This window comes from Schistocerca serialis, chromosome 7 (genome assembly GCF_023864345.2).
Source record: "Schistocerca serialis cubense isolate TAMUIC-IGC-003099 chromosome 7, iqSchSeri2.2, whole genome shotgun sequence".
NCBI classification, from domain to species: domain Eukaryota; kingdom Metazoa; phylum Arthropoda; class Insecta; order Orthoptera; family Acrididae; genus Schistocerca; species Schistocerca serialis.
In genome coordinates this window covers 597,296,327-597,318,960 of record NC_064644.1, presented here as the reverse complement: position 1 = coordinate 597,318,960, position 22,634 = coordinate 597,296,327, and the positions used below count along the sequence as shown (strand labels likewise).

The following is a 22,634-nucleotide window of genomic DNA, read 5'->3' as shown; positions in this document are numbered from 1 at the left end:
TCACGTATCTACTTAAGCAACAGTAATGCCTTCCTCTGTAAACGGATGCACTTCACCTCATTACTTCCCTCTTTCCCCCTCCTTAAATCTCCCTCCCCCAAAACTCGCAATACTAGTAATCATCTACTTTACACACCAAGATATTAATGTACATCTGCACAAATCTTCATTACTATTGCCAATTTTTCTCATGTTTATCATTATTACTTGATTTTTTTACTGTTTCTGTTATTGCTTTGATCATAATTTGTATGTACAGCACCTGTTGTAAAAATACTGCCAGTGCTTACTTTATTAGGTCTTAGTCATTACTATTTATTCATATTGTGACTACAGTAATCTAATTTTCTTATTTAAAGTATTGTCATGATGTAACTCTGATGTGTGAAATGCTGCATGTGTGAAAAACTGGTCCAATGTAAGAGAGGGCCTGATGGCCCTAATCTGATCAGGTTAAATAAATACATAAAATTGCTACACAACGAAGATGGCGTGTTACGGACGCGAAATTTAACCGACAGGAAGAAGATGCTGTGATATGCAAATATTTAGCTTTTCAGAGCATTCACACAATGTTGGCGCCGGTGGCGACACCTACAACGTGCTGACGTGTGGAAAGTTTCCAACCGATTTCTCATACACAACCAGCAGTTGACCGGCGTTGCCTGGGGAAACGTTGTTGTGATGCCTCTTGTAAGGAGGAGAAATGCGTACCATCACGTTTCCGACTTTGATAAAGGTCGGATTGTAACCTATCACGATTGCGGTTTATCGTATCTCGACATTGCTGCTCGCGTTGGTCGAGACCAATGACTCTTAGCAGAATATGGAATCGGTGGGTTCAGGAGGGTAATAAGAAACGCCGTGCTGTCTAGCAGTCGAATGACAGGCATCTTATCCGCATGGCTGTAACAGATCATGCAACCACGTCTCGATCCCTGAGTGAACAGATGGGGAAGTTTGCAAGACAACAACCATCTGCATGAACAGTTCGACGACATTTGCTGCACCATGGACTATCAGCTCGGAGACCGTGGCTGCGGTCACCACTGACGCTGCATCACAGGCAGGAGCGCCTGCGATGGTGTACTCAACAACGAACCTGGGTGCACGAATAGCAAAACGTCATTTTTTCGGACGAATCCAGGTTCTGTTTACAGCATCATGGTGGTCGCATAAGTGTTTGGCGACATCGCGGTGAACGCACATTGGAAGCGTGTATTCGTCATCGCCATACTGACGTATCACTCGGCGTGATGGTGTGGGGTGCCATTGGTTACACGTCTCGGTCACCTCTTGTTCACATTGACGGCACTTTGAACAGTGGACGTTAAATTTGAGATGTGTTACGCCCCGTGGCTCTACCCTTCATTCGATCCCTGCGAAACCCTACACTTCGGCGGGCTAATGCACGACCGCATGTTGCAGGTCCTATACGGGCCTTTCCGGATACAGAAAATGTTCGACTGATGCCCTGACCAGCACATTCTCCAAATTTCTCACCAATTGAAAACGTCTGGTCAATGGTGGCCGAGCAACTGGCTCGTCACAATACGCCAGTCACTACTCTTAATGAACTGTGGTATCGTGTTGAAGCTGCATGGGCAGCTGTACCTGTACACGCCATCCAAGCTCATTTTGACTCAATGCCCAGGCGTATTAAGGCCGTTATTACGACGAGAGGTGGTTATTCTGGGTACTGATTTCTCAGGATCTATGCACCCAAATTGCGTGAAAATGTTATCACATGTCAGTTCTAGTATAATATATTTTTCCAATGTATATCCGTTTATCATCTGAATTTCTTGTTGGTGTAGCAATTTTAATGGCCAGTAGTGTATGAGTCGATTCACTGGCCTTTCAGGTTATATTATTCTATTCTAATTGTATTCTAATAGTCTACTACTGATTGTCATGTCTTTATTTTTAGGTCTGTAATGCGTTAACCTAAAATTTTGTTTTTACGGTAAAAATAGATTTATTGAAAAGAAGATAAAGCGATGCTATCCACTCTTTCTTTCTTTTACTGTAACTAACAATAGTTGCTCATGAGAAGGGTTTATGGAGACCGCTATCAGTCACAAAATTTGACGACTTACTTAAACTTTTTCATGAAATAACATGTTTCGAGTTATGAGGATCTTCATGGAACAATGCCTGTACAGAAACGTGTAACAAAAGTGAATACAGGTATTAAAGTTAAGCCGCAGTGTCTCGGCATGTGCTTTGGCCGTCCTACGCTGAAAGAGGGGGCACACCTAAAACGAGGCAATAATCACTTCGTTTGTCGGTCTGCTGTTCACATACACTCACAGTTGCTCAGTTTTACGAAACAAATGAAACTAAACTAAATCCCGCCCGAACAGGTCATGAAGGCGCAACGGTACGGACCGGCTGCCGTCTCATCTTCAGCTCACGCGCGTCACTGGATGCAGTTATGGAGGGACACGTGGTCAGGGCACAGCACTCCCGGCGGAGTGCGGCACTGCTCAGTCAAGCAGCTCCTCAGTCTGCCTCACAAGGGCTGAGGGCACCCCGCTTGCCAACAGCTTTCGGCCGACAGGACGGTCACCCATGCAAGTTCTAGCCGAGCGCCGGCAGCGCTTAACTTCGGTGAGCTGACGGGGTCTGGTGTTACCATTGAGGCCAGGCCGTTGGCCCTTCTCAAATAAATAGTTATAATTTTTTAAATTTTCAACAGAATTGTATACCTATTTACTTGTAAAGCTTATTAACATGGTTGTTCTTAACGCATATACGATTACAACAACTAATACGTTACAGGAAAGAGATCCGACTAACAGTAATTTACTTAATCTTTCCCCACTGAGCCTCGCACGGCAAGCTGTTGTTGCGTCCGCAGGGATCAGCCTGTCATAGGGAACAGGTCAAATGGTTCAAAATGGCTCTGAGCACTATGGGCCTTAACATCTGAAGTCGTCAGTCCCCTAGAACTTAGAACTACTTAAACCTAACTAACGTAAGGACATCACACACATCCATGCCCGAGGCAGGATTCGAACCTGCGACCGTAGTGGTCGCGCGGTTCCAGACTGAAGCGCCTTTAACCGCGCGGCCACACTGGCCGGCGGGGGGTGGGGGGGGGGGGTGGGGGGGGGGGGGGTGGGGGAGAACAGGTCAGGCTGCTACTTACGAACTACATTATACACAACAGAATAAAATGTTCCGTTGTCCTTCCACAGTTACCATTATAATTTACGACTTAATGCGAAATAACTTTTATAGAATATTATGACACTACTTGGAAGAACACAGACATATTAAAAACTGAAATACACGGTACTGAAATTCGAGGGCAGTATCTGTTTTCCAGTTCCTTGTGAATTGGCTTACGGCTTTCTAGTCCATACTAGGAAAACTGAGAACGGCCTACAAAGCCGAATACCAGTTCATAACGAACTAGGAAACAAATACTACTCTCGAATGTCTGTATCATGTATTTCAGTTATTAATAATTATAAATAGGCTACCGGAGTATTTAAGTGATTGTGTTTTAGAGACGCTTATTTACTTTTCCATTGATTCATTTGATCTGTCGCCTTTCCAAACATTTCATGGTTTTGAAACAGGGATTACATTCACATAAACATTTACCACCTTTCTCAAAACATTTCAATACTACATTTGAATTTTGTCTTGCCATGATTTTATCTGAGCACGAGTCGACATACGATAACTTGGAAAGTGCACACAAGAATTTTGCTTCATTACAGACGGCAACCCTGCTGACTCATACACGGGCGGAGAGCAGGGGAAGAGAAGAATGACTGCCGCCGTGAGGGACGCGAAAGGGGCAATTTTTACTACACTTTGCACGCCTCGTACATCGTGAAACTACGAGAAAAGTAGCAAGGTGTGGTGAAAGTACATCACAGAGACATTCATGTTGAAGTGTAATTATTAAGCCATTTACTTCTCAACTGACCCCCCCCCCGTCCACACACACACACACACACACACACACACACACACACACACACACACACTCACACACACATTACACTTTTCTGCTTGGGAACCACTGCTGACATTGGCAGCTATCTTAGACACAAAACAGTCAACTTGAAATGTTGCGACTTCTGCTGACGTTACACGACGAGTACTAGCGGACAGCCGAAGTTCTTTCCAAAATGAAGCTATAGTCAGCATGCCTATACTCAACGGGCTCTAACACAAAGCAGGAAAAATTGAAATAATTAATCGTAAGAATAATCGATTGTGTAAAATGAATTGACGTGAAAGAAATATCGTTATATTCACAATTGATTACCACAAAAATTACGATTAATTGCAATCAATTGTCAACTCCTGCTCTCCGTGTGTCCCAGCGCACGTCCTCTCGTCTTCCAAAGTGTCAACAGCCGGAAGCTCATAACGTGTCAATTTCCTGTACAGCATTAACAGAAAACAGAACTCTAAAATCACTAAAGGCGTTACATTAATGAAAAAACTATCTGCAACAAGGACTGACAGGAACCAGTGGAGGCGACATTCGAAGCCCCATCGTGTGGACCATTACGAAACACGAGTGGAACGCGGAAAAACTGAAATTAGAACAAACTGGTGTTACCGAAAGTGTGGTTCGTCAGTTTGATCATCGCGCTGGATTATAAATATTTTAAATACGCCATGACAGCGTCGAGGAGCACGAACCGCAGAATTAATGGCTGGTCATTTCGAAGTATGCACAATGTCTTATCATGTCTCCACTGCATGTGCTTAGTAAGCGAGCTGTACTTTATAATAACAAATAGCGATAATAATAAATGAGATACGGCCATGAAAGCAAATACCATAGTAATGTTAGTCTTATTAACAGTGTGTTAAATAAATTTATCGTAGCATAGCTTTGCTATCAAATCGGAGCAATGATATTCTGTCAGAAACGTACAAAAATGGTTCAAATGGCTCTGAGCACTATGGGACTCAACTTCTGAGGTCGTTAGTCCACTAGAACTTAGAACTAGTTAAACCTAACTAACCTAAGGACATCACAAACATCCATGCCCGATGCAGGATTCGAACCTGCGACCGTAGCGGTCTTGCGGTTCCAGACTGCAGCGCCTTTAACCGCACGGTCAGAAACGTACAGCATCAGTATAGAATGAATAGTAAGTGTCTGTAGAAGTAGTCCGCTGGTCGAGGGAATGACAAGAAATAATGTAGAGGAGTTCGCATATAGGAAAAAAATGAGAGTGTTCACAACGAAATACATATCCTGATTCAGTTTTGAATAGGAGCACTGGTGTAACGGGCGACAGAAGCCCAGACCTCAGTACCTCTAGTTTAGCGCTCTATCCGCTGGATCACGACTACCACATTCTATTATCTACGATACAAAAATGCAAAAAAAGAAACAAAAAATGGAGCAGGGCAAAGGGATCACAGTTCTAAAAAATGAGTGACAGAAACTCCAAAACTGGGAAGCAAGAATGGTTAGAGGAAAAATGCCAGGCTTGAATGGTTATGGGAAAGATAGATGCTGCCTACAGGAAAATTAAACAGATCTTTGGAGAAAAGAGGAGCAAATGAATGAAGATCAAGAGATCCTACGCCAAACCAGTACTAAGTAACGAAGAGAAAGGTAAAAAGTGGTAGGAATATGCAGGGTGTTAGAAAAAGGTACGGCCAAACTTTCAGGAAACATTCCTCACACACAAAGAAAGAAAATATGTTATGTGGACATGTGTCCGGAAACGCTTACTTTCCATTTTGGAGCTCATTTTATTACTTCTCTTCAAATCACATTAATCATGAATGAAAACACACAGCAACAGAACGTACCAGGGTGACTTCAAACACTTTGTTACAGGAAATGTTCAAAATGTCCTCCGTTAGCGAGGATACATGCATCCACCCTCCGTCGCATGGAATCCCTGATGCGCTGATGCAGCCCTGGAGAATGGCGTATTGTATCACAGCCGTCCACAATACGAGCACGAAGAGTCTCTAAATTTGGTACAGGGGCTGCGTAGACAAGAGCTTTCAAATGCCCCCATAAATGAAAGTCAAGAGGGTTGGGGTAAGGAGAGCGTGGAGGCCATGGAATTGGTGCGTCTCTACCAATCCATCGGTCACCGAATCTGTTGTTGAGAAGCGTACGAACACTTCGACTGAAATGTGCAGGAGCTCCATCGTGCATGAACTACATGTAGTGTCGTATTTGTAAAGGCACATGTTCTAGCAGCACAGCAGGATGAACCATTCGGAGAAGTGTACCCGTGGAGGCCAATCAGCTGCTGATAGTGCCTGCACACGCTGTACATGGTACGGAAACAACTGGTTCTCCCGTAACACTCTCCATACAGTGACGTGGTCAGCGTTACCTTGTACAGCAGCAACTTCTCTGACGCTGACATTAGGGTTATCGCCAACTGAAGGAAGAATTGCCTCGTCCATTGCAGGTGTCCTCGTCGTTCTAGGTCTTCCCCAGTCGCGAGTCATAGGCTGGAATGTTCTGTGCTCCCTAAGACGCCGATCAATTGCTTCGAACGTCTTCCTGTCGGGACACCTTCGTTCTGGAAATCTGTCTCGATACAAACGTACCGCGCCACGGCTATTGCCCCGTGCTAATCCATACATCAAATGGGCATCTGCCAACTCCGCATTTGTAAACATTGCACTGACTGCAAAACCACGTTCGTGATGAACACTAACCTGTTGATGCTACGTACTGATGTGCTTGATGCTAGCACTGTAGAACAATGAGTCGCATGTAACACAAGCACCGAAGTCAACATTACCTTCCTTCAACTGGGCCAACTGGCGGTGAATCGAGGAAGTACAGTACATACTGACGAAACTAAAATGAGCTCTAACATGGGAATCAAGCGTTTCCGGACACATGTCCACATAACATCTTTTCTTTATTTGTGTGTGAGGAATGTTTCCTGAAAATTTGGCCGTGCCTTTTGTAACACCCTGTATAGACGGTCATACAAGGGAAACAAACTTGAATACATTATTATAGAAAGAGAAGAGGAAGTTGGTGAAGATGAGAGACGAGATATGATAGTGCGAGAAGAATTTGACAGAGCAGTGAAAGACCTATGTCGAAACAAGGTATCTGGAGCACACGATTTACACTCACAATTACTGAGATCTTATGCGCGATAAACAGGCAAGCGAAATACTCTCACACTTCAAGAATATAACAATTCCAGTTCCAGGCAAGGGCTATTACTGAAATACTATTTTAATGAGTCATGGTTGTAAATAATGACACAATTATTTATATAGGAATGGAAAAACTGGTAAAGTCCTACCTCGGGGAAGATGTGTGGATTTTAGCAGATAACTGGGGTTTAACGTCGACCGGATTAAACTCAAAGTCTGGTGATGGAACGGATGAAGCTAAAGGTTATTTAAAACTTTAACAGAAACCAGACTATCAACAGTCGAAGGACTTGGAAAGGGAACGAGTAGTTGAGAAAGGAGTGAAACAGGGTTGTAGCCTATCCCCAATGTTATTCGATCTGTACACCGAACAAGGGGTGAAAACCAATGAGAAATTTGGAAAGAGAAGTAAATTTCACGGAGTAGTACTTAAAACCTTGAGATTTACTAACAAAGTTGTGTTCCTCTCATAGACGGCAGAGGATGTGGGAGAGCAGATGTCGGAGTGGACAGTGTTTTGAAACGAGGTTATTAAATGAACGTCAACAAATGTGATAGAAGGTTAATAGAATGTATTCGAACCAAAGTAGGTTTTACTGAAGGAACTAGTTTACAAGATGACACCGTAAAAGCGTTACACAAATTTTGCTCTTTGGATAGGAAATAAATGATGATGGGCGAAAGAGGAATGGTTCAAATGGCTCTGAGCACTATGGGACTTAACAGCTGAGGTCATCAGTCCCCTAGAACTTAGAACTAATTAACCCTAACGAACCTAAGGACATCACACACACCCATGCCCGAGGCAGGATTCGAACCTGCGACCGTAGCGGTCGCGCGGTTACAGACTGAAGCGCCTGGAACCGCTCGGCCACACCGGCCGGCGGCGAAAGAGAGGAGACATAAAACGTAGACTGGCAATAGGAAGAAAATTATTTCTTAAAAAAAAAATTGTTAATATCGAATATAAATTTAATAATTAGGAATATATTTGCCTTGAGTGTAGCTTTCTACGCAAGTTCAGACAAAAAGATATCAGAAGCTTTCGAAATGTGGTGCTACAGGAGAAAGAACAGCTGTTTGAAGACAGTCGTCAAACTATACCACGAGAGCCTGCGTGCAAAGCTTCTAGAAGCGGTATCATGTGACGAGCTCGGGAATCTTTTTCAGCTCCCAATATATCGTTCCTGTAAGAGGCACGCAGACAACATTAGGCTGATTAGTGAGTGCTGGGAGACATCGCGACGGTCACCCTTCCTGCGCTCCATATGACAAGGGAACAATTCCTGACAAACACACAGGATACGGAATTATTCTCCCCCTCCCGTCACGATAACACATCATACCACCTCCAGCCGTGATGATGGCCCGAATAGGGCGGAATAGAGAGTTCGCAAATCTCTTCAAGTAGCAAGCCATGTGCTGATCAGTAATTAGCTTGCATTTGGCTACAAAAATGCGGTGATGTCGACTGCTACGTTTCACGCGTTCCAAACATTTTATATGAGACTAATAGCTGATGATTTGGCGGCCCAGTCGAGGTACGGTAAGGTGTCTGATCAAACCAGCCATTTATGCGTGTACGCCTGTGAACACGCCTGTTGTATGCTGCGTGACCGACAGCACACAGCACAGTTATCATGAAGAAGTAGAAGAAATGGCAAGCACTGGTCACCAATAATGTTGATATAAAGATGCTGGTTAGTGTTTACAGTAACTTGAATGAGTATGCAAGAGTCACGCTGCGAAAAACTCACCCAAAGCATCACAGACTCACCTCCGACCTGAACTGCACACTCTGCACACGACAGGTCAGGCCCCTCAGAAAGAGGAAAAATCGTATCTCGTAGGACAACTCTACACGTGTCCGTTCAACTATTGTCCATTTTCTGTGTTATTCTGCCCACTGGAGGCGTGGAGCTTTACGTATCGGTACAAGCTGTGAACGTTTGCACGATACTCGACTTCACACGTCCACTGCATGCATGTAGGGTCCGTTCGGAAACTGACTGAGGGGGACGTAAATTCATTGACAGCACCGATTCCTGCCGCGTTTTAAACGAGTGTCGTTGACAAGGGCTGGCATCCCCGGCTCCTGCAGGTCCTCCTGTTTCTAGAGCGTGTCACACGGCTTTGCCTGGTACGCCACCTTTTTATACACATTAGGCAGTTGAAAATAGCCTTTGCTATGCCCTTGTTAGTGGTGTGCTGAGTACGGACGGAGAAATAGATGTAGAGATATTCAGTACCCGAAACATGCTTGCCGCGTGTTACAGCACAGTATACAACCATGGAGAGACACTATGTGATCAACATCCGGACACCTGGCTGAAAATTTCTTACAAGTTCGTGGCGTCCTCCATCGGTAATGCTGGAACTCAATATCGTGGTATGTGTGATTACTGTATGCAAAATGTGTCAAGAACAAATTTAGAAGTAAAGAAGTAATGGACTAAAACTTCATGCTTGATTGGGCAGGTTTGAAATTACGTGCTAAGTTTATTACAGCTTACCTCGTGCTCTTATTTTCAAGTACTGTATGAATAAAGTTTGCGAGTTCGCTCGTCGTCAGCTACGCTTTTCTTTCATCGCCACCCCTTTTATACGTATGTGGCTCTTACCCCCACAACCACTCGTCCCAGTCAGTAAATGACAAATGCGCGACGTTTGATTCAAATGGGTCCGGGGGGTTCAGGAGGAGATATGAAACATACATATGTACATACAAACCTACGTACTCGACCATACAAATAGATACACTATGTGATCAAAAGTATCCGGACACCTGGCTGAAAATGACTTACAAGTTCGTGGCGCCCTCCATCGGTATTGCTGGAATTTAATATGGTGTTGGCCCACCGTTAGCCTTGATGATAGCTTCCACTCTCGCAGGCATACGTTCACTTAGGTCCCAGAAGGTTTCTTTGGGAATGACAGCCCATACTTCACGGGCTGCTGCACTGAGAAAAGGTATCGATGTCGGTCGGTGAGGCCCGGCGTTCCAAAACATCCCAAAGGTGTTCTACAGGATTCAGGTCAGGACTCTGTGCAGGCCAGTCCATTATAGGGATGTGGTTGTGGTGTAACCACTCTACCACAGGACGTGCTTTATGAATAGGTGCTCGATCGTGTTGAAAGATGCAAACGCCATCCCCGAATTGCTCTTTAACAGTGGGAGGCAAGAAGGTGCTTAAAACATCGGTGTAGGCCTGTGCCACACAAAACAACAAGGGGTGCAACCCCCTCCATGATAAACACGGCCACACCCTAACACCAACGCCTCCGAATTTTACTGTTGGCACTACACACGCTGGCAGATGACGTTCACAGGGCATTCGCCAAACCCACACCCACCCATCGGATCGCCACATTGTGTACCATTATTCGTCACTCCACACAACCCGTTTTTCCACTGTTTAGGCGTCCAAATGTTTACGCTCCTTACAAGCGAGGCTTCGTTCGGCATTTAGCGACGTGATGTGTGGAATATGAGCAGCCGCTCGACCATGAAATCCAAGTTTTCTCACCTCCCGCCTAACTTTCATAGTACTTGCAGTGGATACTGATGCAGTTTGCAATTCTTGTGTGATGGTCTGTACAGATGTCTGCCTATTAGACATTACGACTCTCTTCAACTGTCGGCGGTCTCTGTTAGTCAAGAGACGGGGTCGGCCTGTACGCTTTTGCGCTGTACGTGTCCCTTCACGTTTCCACTTCACTATCACATCGGAAACAGTGGACCTAGGGATGTTTAGGAGTGTGAAAATATCGTATACAGACGTATGACACAAGTGACATCCAATCACCTGACCACGTTCGAAGTCCGTGACATCCGCGGAGCGCCCCATTCTGCTCTCTCATGATGTCTAATGACTGCTGAGGTCGCTGGTGTGGAGTACCTGGTAGTTGGTGGCAGCACAAGGCACCTAATATGAAAAATGTATGTTTTTGGAATGTCCAGATACTTTTGATCATACAGCGTAACTGGACCCAAGCTCATGAGTCAAACCATTATGACCGTGTGGTTAACCGTGTTCATCTTTGGACGCAATACACGAGCAATTTTGCGTGGTACCGATGTGTGAATTATTTACTAGGTTTCCGGAGCTATCTGGCACCAGATACGCACAGGTCCAATAATTCCAGTCATTTATGCCCGCCGATTTGCAGGCACTGGCGCCCTATATCCCCGCAGGTGCGTTCCATTGGTTAGTCATTAGGCCAGTTTGGTGGCAAGATATCGACGTGATCCCACTTTTACGTTCACCAAACCACTGTAGTATGACTCCAGTCTTGTGACACGGACAGTTATCATCGTTTAAGATGGAATCGCCGTCGGGGAGACGACAGGGATGAAGGAGTCCACTGGTCCGCAATAATGTTCACGTAGCGCACAGCTGTAATGCGGCTTCGATCACCTACACAGATCTCGCGGAAGGCCTGGCGAATGGCCCTCGCAGGATGGCAATGTCCTCGGCCCGCGTCCTTCGCGCAGTGCGTACTTCGAGCAGCTGTTCGTCTCGATGACAGCGTACCCGTACCCAACCGCCAGATTGTTGTAAGAAGAAACGGGATTCAGCCCAGCAGGTGACGCTGCTGCACTGACCCAGAGCCCAGTCTTTGTGATACCGTGCCGACTGCAATTGTACGATGACGTCGCTGGATAACCTTCAGGAACACACAGCGGTCGTTTCCTGAGGAGCGCCACGTTCACCGATGTGGGCTGAAGCGTGTTCTCCGAACCATTCGTCTGCACCGAAACTGCTCTCTATCACATCTGCCACAGACTACTGTCTGTCTTCTTACTCGAGCTGCGATAGGGGCTGCGCGTCCAGCACCTTATCCCCTTTTCGTGGTCTCATCGTTCTTCAGCCACTTTGCATAGTTATTAGCGACAGCAGTACGCAAACAGCAGACGAGCTTCGCTGCTTCCAAGACGCCGGGCCTTAAAAATTTGTACTTTTTGAAGTCCTCCTATCAGTGATTTCCCCATTTGCGGCCAGGATCGTCGATAGAATAATTCCCGTTCATCTCTGCTGCTCTTGTATACTTGCTTTACCACGTCACTTGCCTGCCACTCCGCCAGGCGAGATTGTCTCGTGTACTGTTCTGCCTCATCGTGCGTAAATAAGCTGCTATGACAGATAAGGACCGACTCTTTGTGGATTGCATCCCTCGTTATTACGATCTCGGAAGCTAGTGACGGGGACTTTACGGAGATTCGAAGGCGGGACCAGGCCGGGCGAGCAGCAGAGGCGGTCCGCGAACTCTGCGGCGCCGCCCGCCGGCGCCTGAATTACATTTCGCGCGGCGGCCGAATCGGGCGGTGCATCTCCGCGGCGCAGCGCGAACCAAACTTTAAATTGTTTCGTCCCGACCGGGCCGGGGCGAGTTCGCGTGTAGCGGCCGAGCCGAGGCGCCAGGATTTCTGCCCGCGGAAAGAACGGAGGAAGACGCAGAAGGGCGGGCGAAGAAAATAAAAGGGACGTAGGGGGTGGCTGGCGGAAGAAACGGGAAGCAGGGGGAGGGCGCGCCACGGCTGCTCGTGTCCCGGTGGCAATCTGGAAAATCTGTTTCTTAATTTCCTGCCCGTGAGAGCGCGCGTGCGTCCCGCCGCGGCCCTAATTATTCTTCCCGAGAGGCGGCCCCACCAATCGCGCGGCGAGCCGCCACGCCCCCTACCGCCGCCGCCGCCGCCGCCGCCGCCGCCGCCGCCCCCGCTGTCGCAATTAGGGCGGCTTCCTTATTAATGCGGGGCGGTGCCGCCGCCTCCGTCTGGCGCCCCCGGCGCCCCCCGCACCTCGCCTCCTTTCCTTTCCTTTCCTTTCCTTCGCTTCGAGCCCCGGAAGCGGCGGCCGCCGCGCTTATCCCTAATGGAAATCTTTAATCTGTCCCGAGCGGCGGCGCATTTGTTGATTTGCTTACCGCCGCCTGCCTCTCAGGGGCGGCGCAGCGCGGCGCGCGCCAATATCTATCGGCATTAAGCGCCGTATTACTTTTTATAAGCAATTTTCCGAAATGGGACGCCCGGCGATCGGGATTATCGCCGCCTCCGCCTGCGCCTTAAATCTCCAGCTACTCCTGCGCTACGTGCGAGAGGTTCGGGGCGTCGCCAGGAAGCAGTTCCCCGCGCGGCTCGATCCTCAAACCGAGCGCAGGGAACGTTTTCGTATCCGAGAGGAGGCGGCTTTGTAACAGGTGGAAGGACCGACTCGCCCTACACCCTCATCACCACTCACTCCTCTCCCTGTCCTGATTGAAATCTTTTCAACCCTTGAACTGGAGCCATTTAAAATATACTGTAGGGACCAAAGTTACCACAGACCGTTCCTAGTAGTCACCTTGTGACATCAGGCTCCTTATCCGCAAGTAATCTCAGTGGAAGAAATGTTAATCACTTCCTTAACTCTTTCACTACAGTGAGTTGCGGGTTGAACTGTTTAGAGTACTCTGAAGCTGGTACATGTCCGATCCCCGGTGACCTACAGACAAGGTTCAAATGGCTCTAAGCACTATGGGACTTAACTGCTGTGGTCTCCAGTCCCCTAGACTTAGAACTACTTAAACCTAACTAACCTAAGGTCATCACACACATCCATGCCCGAGGCAGGATTCGAACCTGCGACCACAGCAGCAGCGCAGTTCCGGGCTGAAGCACCTAGAACCGCTCGGCCACAGCGGCCGGCTACAGACAGGGGAAGATCCTCGTAAGATTACGCAAATTTAGGAGTAACAACGTTGCACAACGGATAACGTCCTTTTGAGTGAAAGCTACTAGGTGTGGTCCAGTTAAGTGTGAATGTATGGGTACCACACTCCACACGGAAATATTAATGGATGGGCTCATCTAACTATAAAAGGAAATAAAGGATCACTGTAACAATTTGGTTTTATTACCATCACATCAAACAATGATTTACCCACTAGATCAAACATATCAATATTTAACTTGTGGACAAAGGGTTGTAATTATGAACCATAGCCTTACCAATGGTGGGTGGACACACAAAAGCTGTATCACGGGTATGGCCAATGACTGCAAACATGGTTAGTCATTTAAAGAATGGAATCTGGAAGATCAAGTACAAACACCAACAGATTCGCTCAAGTGCATGACCGTACAACTAGCTGCATGCAAACGTTAAAACTGCACATTTAAACCTCGCTGTAAATTAACTACCGTCACGTCACCTTCGACTCGGTGATTGCACTGCTGTCTCATGCTTGCCACTGCATGGTGAGAGTGTGAAAGACGGCGGCACCAGTTTCTGGAAATTCTGGGTCCAACTCGACCTCCGTACTCTGCTTTATGTAGGATACACCCCTGTCTGCAAGTGTTCTCTTCAGCCTCTCTATTGCATTCCCTTGTCCATTCTCTGTGAACAAAGTGCTTTCTGACTTTACTAAACATGGATAGTTCTGCCACCGTAGCAGTCTTGCTGACCAACTGCAGCAGACCCTGTGAGCTCTAACCAACAATACTTTTATAAACAAGTCCAACAAATTTCTACTCTAACAGATTTTATCACGGTTAACCAACAATGGAGTGGCATGTGGAGGAAGGTAGACGATGTCTTTTGCTACATGACAGGTTTCTAACTCCAGCCAAACAAAAGGCTTGCATGTAGACACGTATAGAAAAACACACCTTTTTTCAAAGTAATTATTGTGAACCAATTACAGTTCCTGATGCATTTAAGTGAACCTTCCACTGTGGTGTGGCTACGAACGTTGGCTGATCCCCCGGTTTCAAGTTCTGAGTACTACACCTCGCTTCCAGATGTTTGTCTCACCATAAAGGATTCCTTATAGCATCTCCCACAAGTTTTATGGACGCACGCCCTCCTTCTATGTATCCGCTGTGTGATGACTTTCCTTTCCTACACCAGCTTGGGTGCAGCCTTCAGTGCCAAACAAGTCTGCGATGTTCTGGTCCTGGTAAGTTAACTTCCCTGTCATGAGCCTGCTAAAGAAATCTCCTAAGGCTGCAGAAAATAACAGGTCACTTTCGCCGTAATGGAAGACAATGAGAAGGAGAAACAGGCGGCACAATTATTGGCAGTAGTAAATACTGTCAGCAGTTTTCATGCAGCGTTAAAGAATCGACTGACTGATTATTGGGATGCACATATTAGATTATCAAACAGATTGCGTGATAATTTGAGCTTAAACTGACACATAACACTACGATTGGGGCACGTATGTGTAAGAATTTGCTGCAGCTTACCATGAAACACGTTTTAAACTGTTTTGTGCAAAAAGTGTTTCACACTATATCGCGTGAAGGAGGATCGCTGTGACTGTCAAATGAGACGAAATGCTTCAATTGGAATAATCTGCCAAAATGTCAAATATTTTTCATCAAAAACAAGTGCTTTTCTGAAAATATGTATCATAAATAAAGTATGATCATTCATTTATCCGTTTCAGACCCACTGCCTACAAATGCGTACATTAATATTTGGTGGCTATATTTTTCCTGAAAGGAAACCTCATGTACATATCTGTGAATGTTCAGTCTGTTTAACAAGCTCAAGTACTCTCTCCTGTTGGGCATCGCGGTAAAAGTAGCAGAAAGTGAATGTAGCAGAGCGCAGCAGCCTGTGACCGCCAGAATTTATCGAAGTTGTTGATTAGGTGTACTCCATTGTATAACTGAATATTATTATTGTTATTTTGCATGGTAACTATTGAATCATCAGTTTACTTATTACAACAGTGAATTATTTATTTTACTGTATATGGTTCAAATGGCTCTGAGCACTATGGGGCTTAACTTCTGAGGTCATCAGTCCCCTAGATCTTAGAACTACTTAAACCTAACTAACCTAAGGACATCACACACATCCATGCCCGAGGCAGGATTCGAACCTGCGACCGTTGCGGTCACTCGGTTCCAAACTGAAGCGCCTAGAACCGCTCGGTCACGCCGGCCGGCCTTTTAGTGTATAAAGAGAAATCAAATGTTCAAAGTACGTACTGAAAACGGGTACATCTGTTTGTATAAATTACGCATTTAAAATAAGTAAAAAGTTACTTAAGAGTATTAAAGCGTAAAGAAAAAATTTTCTTCCTCCAGAAAAAATTCAGGTCTGAAAGGATTAGTTAATACTGGGGCGCACAGCCGGCCGGAGTGGCCGAGCGATTCTCAGATGTTAAGTCCCATAGTGCTCAGAGCCATTTCAACCATTTTTTTCGGACATACAGGTTCCACGTCAAAATATCATTGGGATACTTGGGTCCCCACCACTTCCTCCATTGGAAAACGAAATGGTGGCGAATATTTTTTCATGTTGTTACTTCTACTAACCATATAATTAAAATAACGATACATTACTGTCCTTTACACCAAAAAATTTGTAATGAGTCTTAAATTAAGTGGTCTGGAAAAATGTAGATGTTTTAGAAGTTGTACCAGGCAGTCCTGTGCTCCTGCACTGCTGACGTATGTCATGCCAAAGAAATGATTGTCTGAAATCACCGAAGTAAGGTTGATCCAGGTGGAGACATGATATAAAGGCATAGATTAGTGTGAGTGGAGTAGCCCACTTGTTGGTGTATATGCGTGGACTGTTCAGTGCAGCTGCAGGCAGTGCCTCGCTGTTTGCAGCAACGTAACACGGCCTAAGAGCAGTGATCATATAAGGACTCATACCGACAAGGGCCGCAGACGGGGCGCCACCACTGTCAATGATAATCGTTTTGAAACGTCACACAAAATGCTGCTGCCATCTCATCCAGTTTACCCTTAGGGAACTGTGTGCATAGGACGTTATGAGTCGTGTACCTCGAAAACGGCCACTGGTCACAGCAGCACATAACTCTGCCTTTCGTCTTCAGTGGGCTAAATAACACGTAAGCTGGCCATTCGCTGGCTGGAGGCCTGTAGTGAAGGGCGGCGAGTCGCCCTTTTGAAATTACGGGCAGCAGCGAGTGCGCCGGCGGACCAGTGACGGGCTTAACACAGTGTGTGTGTGTGTGTGTGTGTGTGTGTGTGTGTGTGTGTGTGTGTGGAGGGTGGGGTTCAGAACGGAGGTGGTTCTGTGGCATTTTTCGTACAATTCAGATTGCTGTGCACATCAATGAGGATGTTTATTTTAACGTTCTCAGAAATAATGCGTCGCCCTTTTTTTTACACCTCCGTGACGAGTTTCCTGCGCACATTCCCGTTGGTGATCTGCAGAAAATAATTCTGATTGAACGTAAAATTTCTGAAGAAGGTCAAGCCGAAGAACTGGAAAGTCACAGCTATGACACCACAGTACGGTGTAAGGCGCCGATAGGCTTAGAAAACGGGGCCAAATTCGCTCATCCCCACATCTCGAGAACGTCATTGGAACGAGCTAACCAGCATAAATACGACGACTTCTGAAGCACACGTTCTATTCTAATCCTTTCCCAATAGTCGGTAGTCCGTCAGTGTGATGGTCTTGCAAGTTACGACGGATCAGCGTCGTTACAGTTCTGTGATGTGCTGCCTAATATTCGTCCGCATATTTCTTTGTATTTATACAGTGATCTCCAACAATATAAGCACGTACATCAATGTACACCTGAGGATGGACAAAAGCCCAAAACTGGTCGTGTGATGAATAAATAATCTTTTATTGTGACTGGTAGCGGAAATTTTCTACATCCTATAAAGGAACAGCATCCACAACGGATAAAATTTACTTATTGTTCATTAATCTGGCTTAGTAACACAAATGCCTGCCTCGATAAGTCGACGTTCGAGCTTTTTACTCATCAGAAGATAGAAGACATATTTCCTGACTCCTCTCCCTTTACCCACCATTTCAACTCTTTTTGCTCACTGTAAAAGTAAACAAAGAGAATATCGCGAAGTTCACTACTTTCAAAGATGTCATTCGGAGTGGCGACGTTTTTGATGCTTGCAGACCATGCGCGTGTCCAGAGTAGCCTCATTACGGAATTCAGTGCCACAACCGTAAGTCCTTCCTCTTCTCTCCACGTTCCCTGCGTACATTCTTCAGAGAGAAGGTCGGTAATTGCTATCTGACGTAGAACAGACTCCTTCATTTCTCTTAAATGACACTGAACATACGGATGATTTCAGATGCGCGTTATTGTCGATATCTTAAAACCAACCCTTTACCTGCACACTACACTCACGTCATCCCTGAAGAGTGCTTTATACCAGAGTAACGTTACGACAAAAAACTTGTGTGTTTTCCGCGAAATATTTTACAGTGCGTAACACACATGAATCTGTAACAAAAACGGCTCTTCCAAAATCTTTGTAATCTGCACTTTATGATTTCCCTACTGTCCAAGGTTAAAGTCGAAGCCAACGAGGTGTGTCTTAATGCAGGCAAAGTTGATGATACGAACACTGTCTCGGTTACGGAATTTTCTTTTGCCTCCATGTTTACGCTCTCCCTACTCTGAACTGATGCATCAACTAAATACGAAGAAAACACACGCTGCACGTAACTCGGAAACATTCGTACGTCCAGAAAGGAAAAGCGAAGATGGGCCCATTGTATCAGCGCAAAAGTTCTCAGCGTTCCAGGGGTGAAATCTTCCAACTGTTTGTAGACACAATAGTGGCTTCAGACTAATTTTTTTAATTCAAGCAGTGCTTAATAGATTCGTGATCATAGTTTTAAGTAAACATTAAAAATTAATTTTTCTGCTCTCTCCTTTCTTATTGGCCTTGCGCCTGTAAGGCACCTGGTATAATTAGTAAGGCTAACTATAGTGAAAGTTCTAAAGCACTTTTCCAGAATGATGCGCTCTGAGGTTCAGACTTGGGTATGAAACTCAAGTACTATTTCTGGTACGGTCCTTCTCCATATCTACCACGAGGAAGTAAGCCTACTTGAGAGCACTGTGACCGTGTGCTCGACAACGATCCAGACGTACACTGGCAGTTTAAAATTTGTTGGAGGAACAGGAGCTGCATACTTGTGTCCCGCCATGGAAACCGGAGCTACGGAGGGGCCTCCCCGTCAAATGAGCAGCTTGGCGGCTGAGCTTCTAGCGATAAGAGAGGCACTCAGATACTCAGTGTATAATATAGACGATATTCTGGTAATAACGGATTCGCGGAATGCCCGCGAAGAATCACAACGTTCATCCTGGAGTTTTAAAAAGAAATGTTATCTCTTTGCTGTAGACGATCCAGTATATCACCGTATCAAACAGTATAAAAGACTGCAGTTTCTCAGTATCAAAGCGCAACCGGGGATAATATACAATGTAGTAGTTAACGAATTAGCAAGAAGTAGTACCACAGAAGGAATACCTTTCATTGAAGGGTACCTTGCACAGACTTTAAAATTACTGCAACGATAGTTGCGTCTGATGATTGGTATCGATTCTGGGAATCATCCCTGATAACGAGAGGACAAAACTATGATAGTATTCAACCATTCATTACTAAAAGAGCATGGTGTTCAGGTTAAACTTCCAAGACGTCATATAACATCAATAATAAAACAAAATCCAAGATAGAATAATGTTTGACAGTCTTTCTGTTGTGCCTATCTGCGACTCGGAATTTCCGCTATAGGCCGAGTACCAATCTATCCTTTGCATAATATTGTTAATAATAATAATAATGCGAAAAGGAGACGGATATTACACTGGATATCGCTACGGAATCAAAGCCTTAACCTCTCGAAACAGCGAAGATCATCTTTCAGAACTAGCACATGTAAATCTCTTCCTGCTGTGTCAAATCACTTTCTGCCAAACTGGCAATTTCCTTAGACTACTCACAAGCGACCAAAACCTCGCCCGACAGTCGAAGATCTGTGTCCACATGTCAAGATACTTTGAGAAGACATTCATATCTGAACATGTACACACCGAGCCACAGCGAACGCATTACTTGACTACTGACTACACAGATGCACACCAGCAACTGATGCTATATGGAGTAATCGCCGGCAGCCATTTTTGTAACTCGTTATTTGTGCACAGTGTTAATATCCAGCGCTGTTAGTTATTTATGTCGATAGGTGAACCCCAGTGAACTCACTACGAGTGAAATACTACTGTAGAGTAGTAGCATCGTTAGCGTCAGACTAGTGCATCTCATAAAAAGAAAACAATAATGGCAAGAATAAGAAAGACTGTATGTTTGTGTTATTTGGAGTGATAATGCGTAGTCAGATGAGATGTACCGAAACTTCACTTGTTAAATGATAGTGTAATTGGCTGACTAGCTGGAAGGGTAAACTCCGTCCGAATAGGCCTTGGGAGGCCCAACGGTACCGACCGGCCGCCGTGTCATTCGTAGCCCACAGCCGTCACTGGATGCGGACATGGAGGAGCATGTGGTCAACACACAGCTCGCCCGGCCTTATGTCGGTTTCCAAGAGCGGAGCCGCTACTTCTCCATCAAGTAGCTCCTCAGTTTGCCTCACAAGGGCTGAGTGCACCCCGCTTGCCAACAGCGCTCGGCAGACTGGATGGTCACCCATGCAAGTGCTAGCCCAGCCCGACAGCGCTTAACTTCGGTGATCTGAAGGGAACCGGTGTTACCACTGCGGCAGTGCCCTTGGCACTGGGAAGGAAAGTGACAAAATAAATAAAAATGTACGCTTTGACCATAACCCACAGCAGTAAACCGAAACCGATGGGAGATACCGGGTGATCAAAAAGTCAGTATGAATTTGAAAACTTAATAAACCACGGAATAATGTAGATACAGATGTAGAAATTGACACACATGCGTGGAATGACATGGGGTTTTATTAGAACCAAAAAAAAAAAAAGTATTGCTAGACGCATGAAAGATCTCTTGCGCTTGTCGTTTGGTGGTGATCGTGTGCTCAGCCGCCACTTTCGTCATGCTTGGCCTCCCAGGTCCCCAGACCTCAGTCCGTGCTATTATCGGCTTTGGAGTTACCTGAAGTCACAAGTGTATCGTGATCGACCGACATCTCTAGGGATGCTGAAAGACAACATCCGACGCTAATGCCTCACCATAAGTCCGGACATGCTTTACAGTGCTGTTCACAACATTATTCCTCGACTACAGCTATTGTTGAGGAATGATGGTGGACATATTGAGCATTTCCTGTAAAGAACATCATCTGTGGTTTGTCTTACTTTGTTATGATAATTATTGCTATTCTGATCAGGTGAAGTGCCATCTGTAGGACATTTTTGAACTTTCTTTGTTCTAATAAAACCCCATGTCATTCCAAGCATGTGTGTCAATTTGTACCTCTCTATCTACATTATTCCGTGATTTATTCAGTTTTCAAATTTGTACTGACTTTTTGATCACCCGGTACAACTCGGGCGGTTACATCGCGCCCTTCAACAAAGTGTCACGAGCGCACCGGTTAAACAGTAGTGCGACATTTTCCTCGCCACAAATAAAACGTGAACTGTAGAAAAGTGTATAAAAAACGAACTAGTGCAGTTTCGATCAGTTTACGCGTACCTCTTCTGGTATCGGTTGACTTTTACCTGAGGGGAGGCTGTGGTCCGGCGCTGGCGCCCTGGACAGCGCCGCCCCTGAGCCCACCTGGTAGGGCGAAGCGGCACCGGAAAGCAGCGGCGGGTGCTCCGTCGTACTCACCTGCAACACACGGGAAAAAACACACGGTCGCTGTATTACACAGCTGGCTCACACAAGACAAAGCCTGCCACAGGCTGAGTAAATAACAACTACTCATATCACAAAATATTAACCAACGTGTAACTTATATTTGTAAGTAAGTATGTTAACCTGTTTGTCGGTGCAGTAAAGATAATTGTTGTGAAGGTACACCAGCCTAATAAAAGGCTTTCGAACTGACACCTCCTCGGCAGCTGGCGTGTCAATTTCGTTGTTTATCCTATCAATTGGCATCCCATTTATGTTCACGAGAGTGTCAAATGGAACCCGTTACAGCCCATTCCACCACAGAAAAATCTGCGGTGGTCATCGGCAATCGAATCTGTTGCCTTCGCATTAGTACAGAGCGACGCTGAACTATTTTGGTCAGGCAGATTTTTCAGTAGCACACGATGGATCGAAATTCTTTATTTCTGACTTTACATTGAACAACGGTCCTTGAAAACTAAAAAGAACCTCTTCTTCAAACAACGCTCTTCCTGAAAACAAATCTTGGTAAAACTAAAAAACCTCTTTTTGGAAAACTTAAACACTTTTCTCCGAAAAACAGAGGAACTGTTCTCCGTAAAGCAAACTCCTGTTCGAGAAACTAATGACTCCTGTGTTAGAAATTAATAAACCTTTTTAAAATTATTAAAACTCTTCTATGAAAAATTTAAATTGTTCTTCAAAAAATCAACACATTTCTTCTTAAAAATTAGAAGCTGTTCGCAAAACTTATACTCTTCTTCAGAAGAGACTAAAGTTGTTGTTGAGAAAAAGCTACGGAAGACCACGAATGCAGTCATTTCAGCACAAAGAAGAACATGAGGATACACAATCGTCTTCAGTGCCTCGCATTGACTGCTTATAGAAGATGGAATATTACTCGATATAGAATGCTTCAAACGTGAATTTA

The 22,634-nt window shown here is 45.3% G+C and overlaps 1 protein-coding gene and 1 pseudogene across 1 annotated transcript in view; both read right to left on the bottom strand.

Annotated features, from left to right (window-relative positions):
• Positions 1-12,272: 12,272 nt before the first annotated feature.
• LOC126413277 (putative uncharacterized protein ENSP00000383309) overlaps positions 12,273-22,634 on the bottom strand; it is a 28,094-nt gene continuing 17,732 nt past the window's right edge. The window contains exons 3-5 of the mRNA XM_050083178.1: positions 21,586-21,697; positions 12,820-13,007; positions 12,273-12,722 (exon numbers count right to left, since the gene is read on the bottom strand). Coding sequence (XP_049939135.1) covers positions 12,273-12,722; positions 12,820-13,007; positions 21,586-21,697 — 750 coding nt within the window. The remainder of the gene's footprint in view (positions 12,723-12,819; positions 13,008-21,585; positions 21,698-22,634) is intronic.
• LOC126413674 (5S ribosomal RNA) lies at positions 20,553-20,670 on the bottom strand (annotated as a pseudogene).